This window comes from Salminus brasiliensis, chromosome 24 (assembly GCF_030463535.1).
Source record: "Salminus brasiliensis chromosome 24, fSalBra1.hap2, whole genome shotgun sequence".
Lineage (NCBI taxonomy): Eukaryota > Metazoa > Chordata > Actinopteri > Characiformes > Bryconidae > Salminus > Salminus brasiliensis.
The window spans coordinates 23,823,211-23,842,051 of NC_132901.1; the positions used below are offsets into that span (position 1 = coordinate 23,823,211).

The 18,841-nt window shown below is 42.3% G+C and overlaps 2 protein-coding genes across 3 annotated transcripts; one reads left to right on the forward strand and one right to left on the reverse strand.

The window, feature by feature from the left end:
- The first annotated feature begins 1,043 nt into the window (after positions 1 to 1,043).
- cldnd1b (claudin domain containing 1b) lies at positions 1,044 to 9,081 on the forward strand. The gene is made up of 5 exons (XM_072669766.1): positions 1,044 to 1,094; positions 2,754 to 3,398; positions 3,658 to 3,765; positions 4,358 to 4,495; positions 6,108 to 9,081. The coding sequence occupies exons 2-5, from the start codon at positions 3,104 to 3,106 to the stop codon at positions 6,326 to 6,328; spliced, it is 762 nt and encodes a 253-aa protein (XP_072525867.1). The 5' UTR covers positions 1,044 to 1,094; positions 2,754 to 3,103; the 3' UTR covers positions 6,329 to 9,081.
- Positions 9,082 to 9,230: 149 nt separating this feature from the next.
- On the reverse strand, positions 9,231 to 17,890 carry LOC140546479 (N-acyl-aromatic-L-amino acid amidohydrolase (carboxylate-forming) B-like). 2 transcript variants are annotated; one of them, XM_072669764.1, is made up of 8 exons: positions 17,297 to 17,890; positions 15,954 to 16,058; positions 15,070 to 15,305; positions 14,180 to 14,375; positions 13,913 to 14,006; positions 13,717 to 13,824; positions 11,154 to 11,266; positions 9,231 to 10,104 (listed from the first exon to the last, which is right to left on the reverse strand). In XM_072669764.1, the coding sequence occupies exons 2-8, from the start codon at positions 15,984 to 15,986 to the stop codon at positions 9,907 to 9,909; spliced, it is 978 nt and encodes a 325-aa protein (XP_072525865.1). In that variant the 5' UTR covers positions 15,987 to 16,058; positions 17,297 to 17,890; the 3' UTR covers positions 9,231 to 9,906. The 2 variants fall into 2 exon arrangements, with proteins under 2 accessions (XP_072525865.1, XP_072525866.1); XM_072669765.1 differs by lacking the exon at positions 15,954 to 16,058 and having other exon boundaries at positions 17,297 to 17,884.
- Positions 17,891 to 18,841: the final 951 nt, after the last annotated feature.

Sequence of the window (18,841 nt, forward strand, 5' to 3'; positions counted from 1 at the left end):
AAAAAACTCTCAAGGGCAGTCTATATATATATATATACATTAACATATGCAATGGTCTATAAAATACAGCGCTTGTTAATAGGGAAGGCTTGATGTCCTGGATATTTACATTACATTTAGCTGACGTTCTTATCCAGAGTGACTTACAAGGTGACTCATTGTAGTGTTAGGAGTCTTGCCCAAGGACTCTTATTGGTGTAGCGCAGCATAGTCACCCAGACCAGGAATCAAACCCCAGTCTCCCACAGGGTGTGTTAGCTCACTGGCCTGTAGTGGTGTTATCTGTTGTGCCACACCATTACTATAATGTAATACATACAGACACTTATTCTATGTGTCATCTACACTGATCATGTGTATAGCTGTAGATAGTTCCTTTTATATATTCTTATATTCTTGGCTCATCGTAGTAAGGGAGATATTTATCTGTAGGTTATGGTATTGTTTTTTTTATAGTGAATACTTTATAACTCACAGTTAATAGTTAATCTCTGTCTCATTGAAATAAAGAAGATATATGTATCTATGGTTGATGATATCATTTATGGTTCATAATTTTTTTTTTTTTTTTTTTTGCTGCCTGGACTAATTTTTTTATTGTGTAACTGCTACTGCCTTACATCACTACATTATATTAATGTAGTTACTGCACTGTTACATTACACATAATTCATTCTGTATATTACATTATATTAATGTAATTATGACTGCACTACAATCACTTTTTACGCTTTTATGCCTCTATCATGCTGCTCTCTTGTTTGATTTTGCTGCTGTAAAAACTGACTTTCCCTGTGGGATAAATAAAGTGATCTATCTATCTATCTATCTACTGGCTGTATCTATCTATCTGTTAATATATTTAATTGAACATATGTGATTTCCCTCACTTTATTAGGCAATATTATAATATTTGTAAGATTTTTCTTGGAACAAGACTTTATTAAGACTTTATTTCCATTAAAATGAATAAATCTTTGGTCTCAGCTCAGATTATAGCCCAGATTATAGCCTGCCAGTGGATGACGTCATCAAGGCGTACCCATCACAACCGGAACAGCGACAGATACTGGACTGACTGGGCGGCTGAAATGGTGAGTCCAGCTCAATTTAACCTGTAATAACAGACAGATGGACTGGCTACAGTTTAGTCCGCGATGTTAAGACCACTGAGTGATGGTTGAACATCGGGCTACAGGCTTTATCCCGCTTGTTTGTGAATCCGAGCATTAACGCTGCATCTGTGTGACCGGTGGTGTTCCGGCTAGCGGCGCTGGCTAACATCTGTTCCCTGGTTCTTCAGCTGGTTTCTGACCACAGATGTAGTGCTAGATCACATCCTGCGCTGTAGAAAACCTACTGATGCGTCTTTCTCACTATTTCCATACTTAATTAACACTTAAGCATTGATGATGAGTTTAATTACAGTGAAAGTCCAGAGGAGAGACAGCGGTTAGCCTAGCCGCAGGGGAAATCTAGGTTCTCAGCTATTACACAATTTACGGTAAAACAGGCTGTTAATTTAGCTACAATACGACGTACGGTTCAGCATCCAGTTACAGATTTTCTAGTATTTATAAAATATATATATCTTCTGTAAAACATTTAAAGATTATCTAATGTTTTTTTTATTTAAAAAAATCAAATTTAACACTGTTGATATTACTGCTACCGCAAAGTGTATAATAGCCGCGCACACGACTTTCATTTGCGCTGTGGCGTCCATTGATTCCCATGGGTAATATCGCGATACCGATTCTCATAAATTGTTTAATTACTTCTAATTCATACTGGTGAACAATAGTAAAGGAAGAAACCCAGGCATCCAAGCCCCCAGCCACTTCCACCGGCTCCTTCTGGGGGATCCCCAGGCACTCCCAGGCCAGCCAGGTGATACAGTCCCTCTAGCAGGTACATGGGTCTTCCTCAGGGTCTTCTCCCAGTCGGCTGTATCTGGTGCATCTCCAATGGGAGACATTTAGGGGGCGTCCTTATCAGATGCCCGAACCATGTCAGTTGGCACCTCTTGGAGCAGTGGAGCAGCGGCTCTAGTCCGAGCCTGTCCTGGATATCAGAGCTCCTCGTTATGTTGCAAAGAGGGAGCCCAGACACTAATTTGATGATGTAACTGAGCTACAGAAATAACGACATCACGAAAACCGATGTATGTCCACCTGCGTTGGACGTTGTTTCAGCCAGGGCTGCTTTTTAAATAAGGCTCAAAACAGGGCAGCCAATCAGACCAAATCAAGTCATCTAATAAAATGATTTGTTGCCGTTGGCGCAAAGCAGCTTTACAGAATCAGTAATGAAAGGGCAAGAGATCGACAACATAAAAGATCCCAGTGAGCAGCCAAAGACGACAGTGCCAAGGAAAGACTGGAGGAAGAAGTCTTTGGAGGAACCTAGACTCACAAGGGGGACCCATCTGTCCTCCTCTGTTCTAAACTATTTCTAAAATATTAATAAAAGTCTCAGAACCACTTAATGAGACCCGGGTGTGCAAAATAATAATAATAGTAGTGGCAGATAGTTAAAGTCCATGTCAATTTTAACATAGTCATTAGGCAGGTTGCAGTGGCAGGAGGGTGGGCAGCTGGTCAGACATGGGTGGCAGGGGAGAGAGAGATTACATTTGCATATATAAAGACGCACATCACATATCGGGGAAACGGTCATAGGTGGACATCCGGGGGAAATATGCATGATTTCAGGCTCTTACTAACTCTGCTTTGCTTCTCTCTGTGTTTCAGCTGAGGAGTGCACCCTATAAAACAGCAAGACCCCGACCTACTTCCACCAGGCTGCGAGATGCCAGTTCTGCCCACGCCCTGGAAAGGATGCAATGATAGCAGCCTACATGGACAAACCGGGATGTAATGAAGAAGATTCTCCACTTATATTCTTAAAAAAACGACTCTTGAATCATTAACCCCCAAAGACAGTAAAGAAATGAGCAATCTAGGCTTGTTCACTGGCCTTATCCAGAATTCTGCTGCAAAGGCCTGTAGGATATAGGCTGTGAAGACGCCTGTAGGACACAACCTACTGTGTTTTCTTATTGTACACAGGATTAATAGCTGATTTAGTTCCAATTCTAAAAATGGTTGATAATCGCTACGCCACCGCATTAGTGATCGGCTCAGTTCTGAGCCTGTTGGCTAGTGTGTATCTGTCGGTGGCAGTGGGCACTCGGCACTGGTACCAGTACCGGAGCATGCCGGCCAGCAACGATATAAGAAACGGCTCAGACCTGCAAACACTGAGGAACTCCTTTGTAGAGAAAGAAGTGAGCGAAAAGGCCTACAGTGAAGCTCTGTTCCTCCTCAATGGGACCCTGGGGCTGTGGTGGCGCTGCATTCTGGTGCCTCAGGAAACACCCTGGTTCAGACATCCTGGTAAGAAGAAGAGTGGATGAGTAGCGAGAGCTTTGTAGAGAAGCTATGTTTTAATGTTCTTTTGGGATTGATATGTGATCATCTACGCTGTAGTAAGTTATTTAGGGGTTCTTTGGTAAGGGCAGTGGTTCTGTAAAGCATAATGCCAACTCAAAGAACCAGTTGAATGTTTAAATGGTTAAAGGCTTCTTCACATTGGTGGAAAACCAATTTTTCATTGTGTGCTGCTCTTTTTTTCATGATTTCTTTGTCTCAATAGAGCCGAAGATGGTGACGGACTGTCAGGCCTTTACTTTGCCCCAACAGATTGAAACCAAGTACAAACTCCCTGGAAACTCTAGCAGTGAGGAGGATCTACTTCGCACATGTAAGTGTAGGGGAAACAGTGGAGTGGTCCTTAGTAAGTGATTAATAAACTCTCAGCAGAGCATCAGTAACACATTAACTGCAGATGGGTGCAATAGCAGCAGGGAAGCACCTGAATGCATTAAGGTAAACGTCCTGAAGATGTTCTGTTGATGCTTCACTGACATGGGTCTGTTACATCAAGTAGACTCTATTAAACAAAACCCAACCCAGCCTTACCCAAAACCTAACAATATTGTGTACACTGAATATTGTGATTTATGTTATTACTGAATATTGATACAGCTAATTGTGTTATATCATATATTGGCTTAGGAACATGTTGGACGAACTGCCCCAACAAAACAACATTAAACCCACAAGATAATGAGATAACTAGCTAATAGTCATTGCTTACAGACTCTTTAAAACCTTTATCATACATCCCTGTTATTGTAATCATGTGTATAGTCCATATTGCATGCCCACTAAAGGGCCTCCAACTTAAGAATACCATTGGCTGTTTGTTGCTGGGGTGCTCATTGTACAAAGGATTGTACAAAGCAGTGAAAGTGTGCAGGTCAGTAAAACTTTATCCTCTCTGCTGTCCTCAGATCTGTGGAGGTGCCGATTCCTGTTCCCACTGGTGTCTCTCGGGCTGGTCTTTTTGGGAGCGCTGATCGGAGTGTGTGCTTGTCTCTGCCGCAGCATCACCCCCACCCTGTTTGTCGGTTTACTCCATCTGCTGGCTGGTGAGATGACCTAGATGTGCACACACTTTCAAATGGCAAGACTTGAGTAGTATATAGAGAACTAGATCCTGACTACTAGATCCTGTCAGCTCATATTTTTGCTATTTAGAAGTCAATGGACTGGTTATCTGTGAACAACCTTATAAGTATGGAAACTCATGCCTACCAGGCAGGCAGGGCCAGCCCAAGCCTTTATAGGCCCTACAGGAAGAACTGATTAACCTAGTATTGGTGTGCCAATTAAGAAAATAATGAATCTAAAAATCGCTTACCTGTGTAATACAGCATTATAGAGTATTTTGCGCATCCAAACACCATGGAAACACTTCCACAGGCAGAAGGTGGACAGTACTGTGTGTATGACTGATTTAGTGAGACACGAGTAGATAGAGGTGCTAATAAAGTGCATAATACTACTGTATTTGTTACTGTTGATGTGTGGTTCCGGCCATCTTGGCTTTTAGACCTAGGGTAGATGAGCCTCTCCCAATCTTTCAAGAAAGAAATCTGATTTGTTGGCATTCCAGTAAAAATGCAACATAAAGAAAGCTAAAGTCTTAGTTAAAGGCTTTGAACACACACACACACACACACACACACACTCTGAGCGGTGGACGGCCACCTCAGCACCCAGGGAGCAGTTAGGGGTTAGAGGCCTTGCTTAAGAGCACCTCAGTTGTGAATGTTTAGAGGTGAAAGCGCTGTTCCTTCAATCCCCCCGCCCCAGGGGGGACTCGAACCAGTGACCTTCTGGTCCCAAGCCTGCTCCTCTCTAACCTTTAGATCAAGCCAGTTACCCCAATAAATTGTTCTATTTGCCAGCTGAACAAGCCAAGGTCAGAACATTGAGCCAGCTATGCTGTAGCACCTCTTGAGCAGAGATTTTTTGGGGGACTTGGGGACCCCCCCAAGAAGGAAATATGACTTGTGGGGGCATTTCAGTTGAAGTTTACTACTTGGAACTTGGAAATCCAACATATAAGGAAAAGTAAAGTCTTAGTCAAAGGCTTTGTTCATCAATAAGATTGACTTATATTGAGGATTTAGGTTTAAGATGTGTACAGGCCTCATGTACCTGGTAAAAATGGGCCAATAGCAGCTCTCTAGTGTAAACACAGGCCTTGGACTTGCGTTTTCCTTGGAATATTGAATTTTCCAGGAAAGATTCCCACTCAAAGCCTGTCTCTGAAAAGCATTTGAGCCGGTTAACTCTGTAAGCTTAGCTTTATGCTCAAATTACTGTAATGACAGATCCAGCAAGTCAATTGGGGGAACTTCTAGAGCAGGGCTGCTCAATCCTGGTCCTGGAGATCTACCACCCTGCAGAGTTTAGCTCTACCCCTGAATCTAACACACCTGATCCAGATAATAAAGACCTTCAGAAGACACTGAACATTGAAGTCAGCTGTGTTGGATCTGAACTCCTCAGGGTGGTAGATCTCCAGGACCAGGATTGAGCAGCCCTGTTCTAGAGGACAGCAGATCTCTAGATGATCCAGGATAAATGAGTGTGTTAACCCCTTAAAAAGCCTATGTAAGGGAGTTAAGTATGGTACATTGCAGTACTTCCATTGTTTGCTGTTGTTCATAACATGTCCTCTACTCTCTGCAGGCCTGTGCTCTCTGGCTACAGTGTGCTGTTTCCTGGCTGGAATGGACCTCCTGCACAGAGCATCTGAGACAGCCGACTGGATGAACTACTCCCTGGGCTGGTCCCTCTACTTAGCCCTGGTCTCTTCCCCACTCCAGATGATGGCTGCTGCTCTCTTCATTTGGGCCGCCAGGAGTCACCGCAAAAACTACACTCGTATGACGGCCTACCGGGTGGCCTAGTTAATGGCGGACCACCTTTAGACCACTGGAGCCACTTGTAGAGTTTCCCAGGTGACAGTTTGTTTTGAAAAGCACAGCTCCACAATAAGCCTAGGCAAATGTTTGACCACTGAACTGAAGGACTGTAAATCAACAACAGCTTGAAGAACACTCTGCTGAAGAACATGGTGCAATGCATCTGGTTCTTGTACAGGTGTGCGCACACCTTTTATCCCAAGTGCTCAACTCCTCAAAAGAGGCTTCTTGGCCTTCTCTCCACTTCATTACTGCCTTGTTTACCACTCCGTTAGAGCCCTGTATAGAAACACGCAGAAGCCGAATTAGACTAGGCTCTTTTATGCTCCCCTACGAAAATGAATGCGTCCGTTATTAACGACCCAACTGTCACTGCCCACATGCTGAACAATACATCCACTAGAGGGCCAGCACCGGTTTACAGTGGGTAAATGCTCTGTGATTTAGATTTCAATAGCATGTGTATTAGCATTAGCATTAGCCTCCACTCGGTTCTGAATGCATTTTTCAGTACTGGTTTTAAAACGGCTCCCCCTGCTGGTAAAACAGAGCGTTTCAGTGGTAGTTTACACTGTAAAACAGTTCCACACTAGAGACTTTCGAGAATGTCAGCACTGCTGCCAACTGGGCAGTGATGTCCGTTAAGGGCCCCGTGGTGTCTATTCGTATCCGTTTTTAAACGCTGAGTATAAATTAGCCTTCAGACTACCTACATGTTTAGTAACCTACAACGTAGTTCCACCTGAGCTACACCGAGCAGCTGCCGAACAGTTTCTAAAGGGACTCTTTTTCTGTGTCATCTTTGACATGACAGGACTTGTGTGTTCTTTTTTTAAAGCTTATGATACACCTTATTTTAATGAATCAGGAGCAGAATTATTGATGGAAGCTTTGGCTCCTAATGTCGTCTGTGTACACAAGCATATACAAGAGCATGTAAGCTTGTAGTGGTGGTCTAGTAGCAGATACACCGATACACTCTTCTCAAGTAGGAAAGGTACCACTTTTTCTTTTTCTAAATGGATATTAAAAATCTTGTGTGTCCCACATGCCTCACAGCTCTAGGGCCCTGGGCTTGTGGGTTCAATCCTCGCTCTGGTCTCGGTCTGGGAGGAGTTTGGTGTGTTGTCCTCATGGGTTCTTCCTACCTTCCCAAAACACACATGCTAGGTGAATTGGCTATACTAAATTGGCCCTAAGTGTAATTGTGTAATTGAGTAAATGTGGTGTGTGGTACGTTGTGATTCCAGGGAGAGTCTGGACCAAGAAGATGGTGGATAGATATTGAACCTGGAGTGAATCGGATTTATGCTTTCTGTCCCAGCGATACCTGATCCAGCATTTTCTGCTGATCTCATCATGGTCAAACATTAACAACACACTATACAGCCTTCACACAGCAGTACAATGGATTTTAAACACAACTTCCTTTACTTCTCCCACCCCAGGGACTCGAACCAGTGACCTTCTGGTCCCAAGCCTGCTAATCTTTAGATCAAGCCAGTTACCCCAATAAATTCTATTTGTGTATCCCAGCACCACTTGAGCAGAGACGGTTCTGGGCCTTTCTCAAGGGGACTTCCGGCGGTACAGGGGATTAAAACCGGCGACCTACTGGCCCCAGGCCCACTTTTCTCATCTTTAGGCCCAACTTGCACCAAAAATTGTTCTCAGTTTAGAAAGCTGCCGCCAGAGCGCAGGATCAATGCAGGGTCAACCATGCTACAGCACCCCCTGGAGCAGAGATGGTGTAAGGGCCTTGCACAAGGTCACTTCCATGCAGTCCAGGGAATTGCAACCTTCTGGTCCCAAGATTGCCTCTTTCACCATTGCTAGACCCGAGCTGTCCCCAAAAATAGTTCTTTATTTATTTATTTTTATTTTTTTTTATATCCCAGCAAAGAAAGCCAGGGTCAGAACACAGGGTCAGTCATGCTCCAACATCTATGTCCAAACGGGCAGGGAGGTTGGGGACCTTGCTCAGTGGCAAGGGCCCAACAGTGGCAGCTTAGTGGACAGGGGTATTGAACCCACATCCCTGTGATCAAGAACTCTTGAATCAACTACTACTCTATGCTAAGAAACAGTTCTGTTAAACCTCCACTTCAGCAGTGACTCAGTCTAAATGGTCAGGTTTTTCCATATATGAACACTCATGCTCAGTTTGTAGCCTAGATGTCCTGTGTTTGTGCACACCGGTCAACTTTTAGATGTAATCAGGTTAGACTTGTCAACACGAATGCAGTATGTAGCATAAGGTTTTGTACTGTCTATATTAATATGCATGAAATGAATGCAGTAACTTCTTGCCTTTGTTTCTCACACCGATACTAGAGCTGCTCAGACTTCTCGAGCCTTCTCGAAGGCCTCTCAAGCCTTCTACGTTTCTTTTTCTAGCGTTTGGATCATGATCTTTATTATAGTGTGGATTATTAAGCTATTATATTGCCAACCTCTTGTTGGTTGCTTGGTTGAACTTGCTGTCAGGTTGGACGGTTTCTTGATGGTTGAAATAACCACTTTGTTGTGTTTGTGTGTGTGTGTATATTTGTAGAACCTCTGGAATCTATTTTTGCATGTGCCTCATTACCAATTCTGTGCTTTAGTTTCTTTGTAATGTTTGAGTTTTGCTTGAATCTTCTACATTTTTGTCAAACACACATGTTTCTCTTATTAAACAGCTATAAATACACATGCAAAGAACATAAGCAATACATTAAATCCGAGTTTGGCTGATACCTCACGTTGTGCATTACACCAGGGCACATCACTGTGACGTTTTCATTTTGAGACTTTCATCTCAGAAAACAAAATACCATTGCTGGTTTTTCTGCCTTTACTAGATGCTTTTTGATCACAATAAACATCTTCTCAAGTGGAATATTCATTTAGTGATTTAGCGAGTTTTATTGCAAGGCTTGAATTCAGATATAAACAAAATTGTAAACCATTACAAGTCAGAGATTTGGAGCATCAGACACACTCTTTAACAAAAAGGGGTTCTTCAAGGGTTCTTCAGTCCCTTAGGCAAACCATGACAACTCAAATGAGCCTGTTTACACCTGGCATTAACAGCACTCTTGGTGAACGGGTCACGTTTGGATTTCACATATCTGCATGAAAAGCCAGGTGTGAACACCCCCAGCCCTTAATTTCACAGTGTTCTATTTATTATACCTGAGGTTGTGATTTATTAAGAAAGATCATCTCTGAGAGTTGAGTATTAGAGACACTGGGCCTTGTGCACAAAACAGTCCTGTCATTAATTTATGTACGTTTGAGGCTGAGATTTTTACTATTTTACATTTTTGTACTTCCAAGAGATTGAAAGGGTGGGGCTCTTGCCCTTTTATGTAAATTCACTATTCTCATGAGCCCAGGTGAGTCACACAAACTCAGATTCAGGTTATTGTGTTCAAATTCCTCCCATTTGTGTTCTGATTTTGAGCAGATAAAGACCCAACGTCTGCATAAGACCCAACGTCTGCTTTGGTATTGCTGTGCATAGCTTCCCTCCAAATCAGCTTTCTGTTCTTTCCTTTTCTCTTTCCTTCCTTCCTTTCTCAATCTTTCTTCGCTTGTATGCTTGGAATGGTGAAGAGCTTCTTTTGAGTTAAATGGAAGGCGATTCCCTTTTCGTAGTAAGCAGCTTCGTTTATGAAGACAGGATGCAGTGGTTCCTCTGCTTCGTACCTCACCGTCTCTCCAGAGAACGTGAGGAACATGGGATCTCCACGTTTGAGGAGACAGAAGTCTTGGTCCTAGAGGAATCAAATCAGACACTTGTTTATTTACCAGGCGATAAATGAGATAATGAGCTGCCATGCTTGATGTTTTTCCCACCGTAATCTTGCAGTGATAAGAGATAAATGAACAGGTCACTTTGTGAAATGGCTAAACTGCTGAATACAGTGAAAAGGACCAAAATGAGAAAAGAACCAAAACATGTAATTAGCTAAATGGACGTGTTTACAGGTCGTCGTTGTCCTGCACAAACCTTCTATCTCCATTTTTGCTGTTTTTCACTTTTTGGCATAATGTGAATCTTGCAGTTGTTCTTTACATTATTTTTACAATTCTACTGAAAGTTAAGAAGGTTGACATTTTGAAGTTACGAGGGTTTAAAAGCAATGATATATTAAATAATTTAAAAACTATAAAAAGTTTTTTTTAGAAGGAATTCTGATGATGTTTACATGCACTTAGATAATCGGAAAATATTGAAAACTCTGTCACTGGAATTCTTCTAACACAAAATTCTAATAATAAATCATTTGAAAAATAAAATCTAATTAACTTATTGATCACCAATCAGCCAATACATGTTTGGAATTTGAAGTTTGCCTCTCTAGTTCAAAATGCGAGATGCTAGGCTAGCACTGCTAACAATGGATTTAGACTGTCACCGATCTTATCTCTGTAAATGCAAAAAAGACATTTTTAAAAACCCTGCAAAAAGCTACGTAAACATGTGAAAAATGATTCAGTTAATCAGCATGACTCCTCATAGTGTGTATCCAATGTATTTGTCTGTGCAGAACACTGATGTGTTTTAAGAGGGTTGAGTCTAAGTCTAGTGTTTATTAGCAACATTTGCCTAGCATCTCCTGTTCTGAACTAAGGAAGCGAACTTCAGGTACCAAACATGTCTTGGCTGGTTGACCTAAACTCATTATTAACAGCTTTAATATATATATATATATATTAGTGTGTTGTTTAGACAACGTGAATAAGTAAGTAACAGTCAATATCAAGCTCGGATCATTTTATTGTAAAACTGGCATAAGGTGGTCCGTGTGTTTGTCATTACCTGAAGTTGTGGGTGGATGGCAGCCGAGGGTCTCTGAGTTTCTGGGTCTCTGGGGTAATCTACACTCTTTTCGACTATGTAGGCTTCCACCTCCCCTCCTTCAATGACTTTTCCTAAAAGAGACAGATTGAGTTATTTTGTGTTAATATCCCAACATTAAAACACAGTCTTTAAAAGTCTTTTCCTGTTATACTGCTTGTATCCGAGCAGCAGTTCAGGCCTACTGGAGATAATACACCACAATATTGCCATAAGTATTTGAATACTGCGAATACTGAGTGACTTCCCATTCTTAAGCCATACGGTTTCATATGATGTCGGGCCACCCTTTGCAGCTTTACACCCCTGCATCCGATGCTTTTCATTGCACTTGGTGATGTAAGGCTTGGATGCAGCTGTTTGGCCATGGAAACCTAGTCCCTGCGCACTGTTCCTGAGCTAATCTGAAGGCCACATGAAGTCTGGAGGTCTGTAGCGATTGACTCTGCAGAAAGTTGGCAACCTTTTTGCACAATTTCGGCGCTGACCCCTGACCTCTGTCATTTTACATGGCCGAGTTGCTGTCATGTCACTTTGTTATAATAGCACTGACTGGACTTGTTGCACAGGTGGTGTCCCATCACGGTCCCATGCTGGAATTCACTGAGCTCCTGAGAGCGACCCATTCTTTCACAAATGTTTGTAGAAGCAGTCTGCATGCCAAGGTGCTTGGTTTTGATACACCTTGTATTTGGATGGGTGAGTAAATACTTTTGGCAATAAGGTGTTGATAACTGTAACCTGAATACTGTCTGATTTTATCAGAACCGTCCAGCACTACTGCCTCCAAAGATTATTATGAGTTATTAACAACAAAGCATGTCTAAGGTTCACAGCACTGTATTTACACCTTTCCTGGCTTAATGCAATGTGTTTAAGTTTAAGGTGTGAATAGGGTCAGAGTCTGAGAAACTAGTCCTAGATGCTTAGCACAATACAATTTCAAAGGAGCTTCTAAGTCTGTAAATACTACTAAACTTTCATTAACACAAAATTGCTGGGCTCAGGGGTGGTGAACTCCTGGCCTGGGGCTGGATTCACAAACATGTCATAAGAAAGATTTTTTTACTCACTCATACTCATACTTATGCATGTATGTGAGTATGTTCCTATGTATTTTACTCTTATGCTGCATTTCACATTTACATAACTAAAGTGAGATAACATTTTTTAATTATCCACTATTCAGTTAAATCCCTGCAGTGGAGAGCAATATGGAGTAAAAACAGAATCAAACTAAGCGTTCAAATATTTTCAGTAATCAAGAGCTAAGTGGTTGTGTTGAGGTTGTGTTTGATGGGGGAACCTCCATATTTAAATATTTCATATTTTCTGGAGACAGCAGCACAGGAAGGGATGTCAGAACTGTGGTTTTACTGTCAGAAACTGCTTACCAGGTGATCCTGCATAGTTTTGCCTGTATGTCAGTACCTTGTATTTGTAGATAACATGCTATTGGAATAAAAATTCCTAACTCAATTCATTAAAACTAAAGAAATGTAAATTTTTAAGGCTAATATGTGAATAAGAGGCTTACAACTGGCTCTTTCTTTCATAAATATTACTGTATACCATAGCCCGGTCCTCTAACCGCTGAGCCACCACTGCCCCAATCCATTTAGGATGAAAACACAATAAAATTGGGAAATGATGATAGACATTGTGCTTCCACTATTAAAAGTATGAGATCCTTGAGGAACTTTGGAGGCTCTTCAGTTTGAAACTGTGGAGGAAACTCTTAAGGTGCTTTGAGAAACCTTCAATGAACCTTTTTCTTCTAAAAACCTTTTCTTGAAGGTTCGTCCACAGTTTCGAACCTCAGGTTCCTCAAGGATCATATACTTGTAACAGAGTACAGGACAAAAGAAAGCTTGTTTTAGCAATCAACATTCTCACGGGGCTTGAAAACATCAGCTTGATATAAAGACTATTGGTCATCATATGCAAGAATGAAAGGATATAGTCATCGCCTCTCAATGCACAGTGGCAACTCCGGAGAAACCACCTCAGAAATTACCTTTAACCCTGCACCTAAAAAACACCCTTCTAAATTTGTTTAAGTTCAGTGGTTTATAAGTTGTTTATATGTTTATATCAGTGTGCCTAAACTGATCATTTCAGAGGCGTACCTTCTGACCTCTTACAGTCTAAGACCAGCGTGAGGCTATGGTAAGGATATGACAATATTTAAAACCTTTCTTTAATAATACCAATTGTTCTTAAAATGTTTCTTAAGCAAAAGTGTAAAAAAAAAAAAAAAAGCTTTTTGAAGAATATCAATTTCACTTTTTCCTTAAGCATTAAGCTCATCTAAGGATAAATTCCTTCTTAAGACAGCTTTGGGTATTCAGCTTTTCCTGCTGAAGTACAGCTGATTCAAATTACCAGTTAAATGCTAGGTTGGGTAGGTGTGTTAATATGGCGTTTGGTTCCCCACCTAATTGGTTCCCCACCTAATTGGTTCCCCAGGCCTAAATGAGGTCCTTTCAAGTCCACAAGTTCCTCCGGTCATTATAAGAAGTACCTGAGTTGAAGATTTTGATCCAGTCCAGAACGGCATCAACCCCCTCCTTCATGAAGTTAAAGACGTCTGCTCTAACGACGCCTTGAGGCTGCGGCCCGGCCTCTAAAGCTGTGGAACCACAACAGTAAGTCTGGTTATACTGCTTATGGACATTTACACACAACAAGAGCATGCACCATTAAACACACACACTTACAAATGCCGTACTTTGCAATGGATTCCAAAGAATATGCGTCGCTATCAGGTATATCCAGCAACATCAACCTCACAGGCACTGTGGTTATCTTTGCCTGTCAAAGAAAACCAGGGAATCCCTAAATAAGCAATGCTATCTGTCTGTGTGAGCCAGCAGAGTAGAAATCTTCAGAATGAAGCCCCCAGTTTCAAAAAGCTACAGAACTGGGGGCTTACGGTCCTACTCAATTACACACAAATAATAAAGCTAAAGATGGTGCAGCCTTGCCTTCAAGTATTTGAAGATGTGCAGGCAGATCCAGTTGCTGTGTGAGTAGGAGATAACGGTGAGGCCCATGTTCGCAGTGGTGTTGTGGAGGTCGCAGATTATGTCTGTGGCATCCCCTGTTCCTTTAGGACCCAGCAGAGAGTTCAGCTCCTGGGCTCTCTGCATCTCATAAGGAGTGGAGTCTGTGATGGGAGAACTGAGATGGAAAGAGAAAGAGTTTAGCCTTAGCCTTAAGTCTTAGAACTTAAAGCAGACATTTTCATAGGTCACTTTAGGCCTTAAATCGTGTGTCAAGTCTGAGTCGAGTCTTGTGTCTCTAGTGTGCATGTCTGAGTCTCTCAAGTCATTAGGGGATGAGTTTGAGTCTTGAATCTCTAGAGTGCGAGTCAGAATCTTGAATCTTTAGCAGATGAATCTGAGTCTTTAGGCACTAGGTTATGAGTTTGAGTCTCAAATCTCTAGGATACGAGTCTGAATCTCAAGTCTCTAGGATACGAGTCTCGAGTCTCTAAGGCACAAGTCTGAAGTCTCAAGGGTATGACCACGCGTCTTGAATCTCTAGGGTGCAGGTAAGGCCCTTTACCCTCTCTGCTCCCCGGGCGCTGGAGTTGGCTGCCCACCGCTCTGGGTGTGTGTGTGTACTCACTGCCCCTAACACATGTGTGTGTGTGAGTGTGTGTTCACTACCAGATGGGTTAAATGCGGAGGACACATTTCGCTGTATGCTGTACAGTGACAAATACGTGCACCTTTACCTTTGAGTCTCAAGTCTCAAGGGTATGACCACGCGTCTTGAATCTCTAGGGTGCAGGTATTAGTCTTGAGTCTCAAGTCTCTAGCATGTGAGTCCGAGTCTATTACCCCATATGTCATGTAATACCCCTGCTGACCTGAGGATGGTGCTGGTAAAACAGCGGTTCAGGTCCATTTCCACATATCGCTTGCATTCTTTTATGGCCCGAGGGTTGGACAGAACCGTGGTCAGCGATATGGGCCACACAGCATCGCCCTTCTCTCTCCTCTGCCTCTCCAGCTCAGGCACCACGAAAACCCCTGTCAACTCGTTTCCATGGGTGCCACCGCAAACAGCCATGCGGCGCAGGGCAGGTAGAGTGATCAGCTCCATCTGACAATAACAATCATCACATGATTAAACGTATACACTGAAAAATAGTGCTACAGATTTAATGAATTTAAATGATTAATTTAACCATAAAAAATTACAAGTCTTTCAGTTCTTGTAGTTGGATTCTTTCCTACCCTTCTTTGCCTCAGGCCTTTAATCAAAGATATTCCCTGGTCGTCCTGCTGCACAGCTAGTAACCTATCCGGCCTCTCTGTATATTATTTATAATATATCTTTTTTTATTATTAGCATTTTTTATTGTTTTTACTTTTTGACAAGTGATTTCTAACAATGAGGTGGTATTTCATTACATCAAGTGTGTGATTTGGGACTGTTTCTAATTAGCCATTCATTATGAATTTTAAAACAATGTAAAAAAACAGCTGCCAGACTCGAATTCTGTCGAAAAATGAAAAACAGCAAATGGAGATACAAGGTTTTTGTGTGGTGATATATGTGTACATGTGGTATGACCCTGTTCTTAACCCCTTAAACAGGCTATGGGCCGCCAGCAGGCAAAAAGTGTCATTACAAACTTCTATTACCAGAGAATTTCCCCACCAGTCCGTACAGAAGTCCCTGTGGCTGTAACCTTAGTAAGTAATAAGCCTTGCTGCTTACATGGGTTACATCCCTGGTTTTTCATACCTTGCATGGAGCCCCGTTCTTCTTCCAGTACATACATTTAGCTTAGAACCAGTTCCAGATGCAGCTGTATGATTCTTTGCTTTACCAGCAGCTTTACCAGCAGCCCTGAGGTTAGCAAAGTAGGAACACAAGGGAAATGATGGGAGTGCTCTATGGTGTGATGGACACTGTGTGTGAGTGGACTGTGGCTAGCTGCACTGCAGCACAGCATCGCCATAGTTAATCTGGGAACGGAGCTCAGCTGCAGACCGCTGCGCCGCTATGCAGTCTGTTACTTATTAGTGCAGCGGCTAACGTTAATATTCAGTCTCTTAGTGCTATTCTAAAGCCTGCCGTGGAATTCGGGAATTTGGAAACCCCACATAAGCACCTATGCAGGGTTTTAGTCCAATCCAGGTCTAAGCTGGTCTTCAATGGTGGCCATCCAAGCAAAAACACACCCCATGTTGGATGTTGACCAGCATCTTGACCAGCATTATATTTTCATTTCAGTTTGATGGACAGGCAGGCTGTCAGCAGCTGGTCATACTGGTTGACAGGTTTCGGAGTTTGATATGTCTGATTGGCAATTTCGGTCAAGCTCTTCCTAATGGAGAACCAACGTGGTCAGGCTGATCATGCTGGTCAAACATACCTGGTCAGATTGGTCATGCTGGTAGGTCAGCTAAACTCATACATACCCTATGCTGGTCAACCAGTTTAGCCAGCTTGACTAGTTTTTATTTTCTACAGGTTTTAGTGCTGGGTGATGTGACCTCAAATCAGAATCACGATTAACTGAGCATTTTACCTCGATTCCCATTAATGAAGGATTATATAGTCTGCCGAGTTGCACAGCTGGCTCCTGCACATTGCAGACAGGACGGGGCAGAGTCACCTACTACTACACATGCAGTAGTATGTTTTTCAGGGGACAGTACATGAAAGCACATAGTAAAGAAAATACTCACAGCATTTTAAACATTTATTTATTGATTGATGATTGAATTGATTGATTGATTAATAGTTTAAAAGGGCAAGATTACGCCCATTATAGGTTCTGAATGTCGGTTGTGATTAATTGTTGATTAATTGCCTAGCGGACCTAGCAGTTTTTTTTGGACCTAGCATGTCTGACCCTCCACTTTGCTACCCAGAGCAACTATGGAACGGCCCAGAGGGGTTCAAAATATCAGAACTGTGGAAAAGATTTCTATTACCAGAGGATAGCCCCGCTAGTTTGTACAGAAGCCCCTGTAGTTACTGAGTAATACTCCTTAGTGTGTAATAAGCCTTGGAGTGTTACGGGGTTACGTCTCTCTCACAAAATAAAATCAAAGTGGAGAAAATGGGAAGAGTCTTACCATGTGCTGCAGTGGTGAGAGATAGTCTTCTCAAGCCTTTGTCTTGCTCTCTCTCGCTCTTTCCAAACTTAAATTAAGTCGACTGCACACCTTTGGACCCACAGTAAGAGCATGCGCACAGATTGCATGTTGTAAGGTCAGCTGTGACCCGAGTCCTGCTGCTAGTTGGCTAAAAAAGCCTTCCGTCTGACATCCAGTCTATGCACCATTCCACACGCCACACACACACATGTATCGCATGTGCACGCCTTCAGGTTGGACTCGCATTCTGCACCGCCTTAGTCCGTTATGACACCTTACGTCTCACCCACCCACCTACACAAACACAAATACACACATACATACATGCCCACATGCAAACACACTCACACCAACACTTCTTCTTCAGTTACATACCTCCACCCCTTCTCTCTCATCCAGTGTACTTCCTCGTACAGCCACCACCCTGGCTCATATTTCACCCCGCTGTAACAGTAACTCTCGCCGCAGGACAGTTCTGAGCAGACCTGGGGTCAGTCCTGCCTTCTCAGCCGCCACGAGGGAAGCTTTCTAAAGGAGAAACAGCAAACTGGTCTCAGATCAGTGTGGAGAAAACCCACATGGGACAACATGCAACATTTTGCTGTGTCATCCAAACAGCTGGAGATAAAAAAATAAAAAAAAGAGGAGGAAAAGAGTAAGAGACGGAGGGAGGGAGGAGAAAGGAAGTGACTGTTTACAGCTTCATCCAAGGACACTTACTGTGTGGATCCTTCGGCCTGTAGGCTCTCCAAGCTTCACAGCAATGTCTAAAAGATGCAGAGAAAGCAAGAAGTCTTGGTAGTGTTGTTTATTAGCGCTGGGAAATACCAACATAATTCATTTTCATGAGATTTTACAAATATGTCACTTTATCAGATGATTTTTAAGGCTGTTTCTGTTCACTAGTAGGTCATTACAACCGTGGTTGAGCTTGTTTTGATTGGACTCTTCTCCTTCCATTAAAATTTCACCATAGACAATCTTAGAGAGGTAGAACGTTAACCAGACAGATTACACATTTCCAGTAAGGAAAGGTAAAATGTAACTCGTTCAACTGATCCAGATAAAAAAGTGGAGGATTGTTCAAAGCTCAGACTGAAGGCCCTGTATTTATGCCACAAAAGTACCCATTGTTTCACAAGTGTGTTTGATTACTTATTTGTGGCAATGAAAGAATTAACCCTCTTGGTGGCTGTAATAAAGCACCATTTTCAAGCATGTAAACAAGTGTGAAGTGTTACACCCCTAATCAGACACGTCACTGATCAATTTTTCTGCATCGATCCGATCTGAGTACCTTAATGCTGCCTGTCCGCCAACACCGATCCGATCTTTGGGTTTCTATAAAAATTACAGCCCCACAAAGTCCCCTAACTGTTATGCTGACGGCAAAGCTGATGGTCCAGTGGCATTTTGCCCAGCAAAAAATATTAAACATAATGCCACGTATTAACCCTTTAATCTTTCCCCTTAATCCCATAATTGTCCCATTTATTGATTTACCTTTCTTTCGTTATCTCTTGT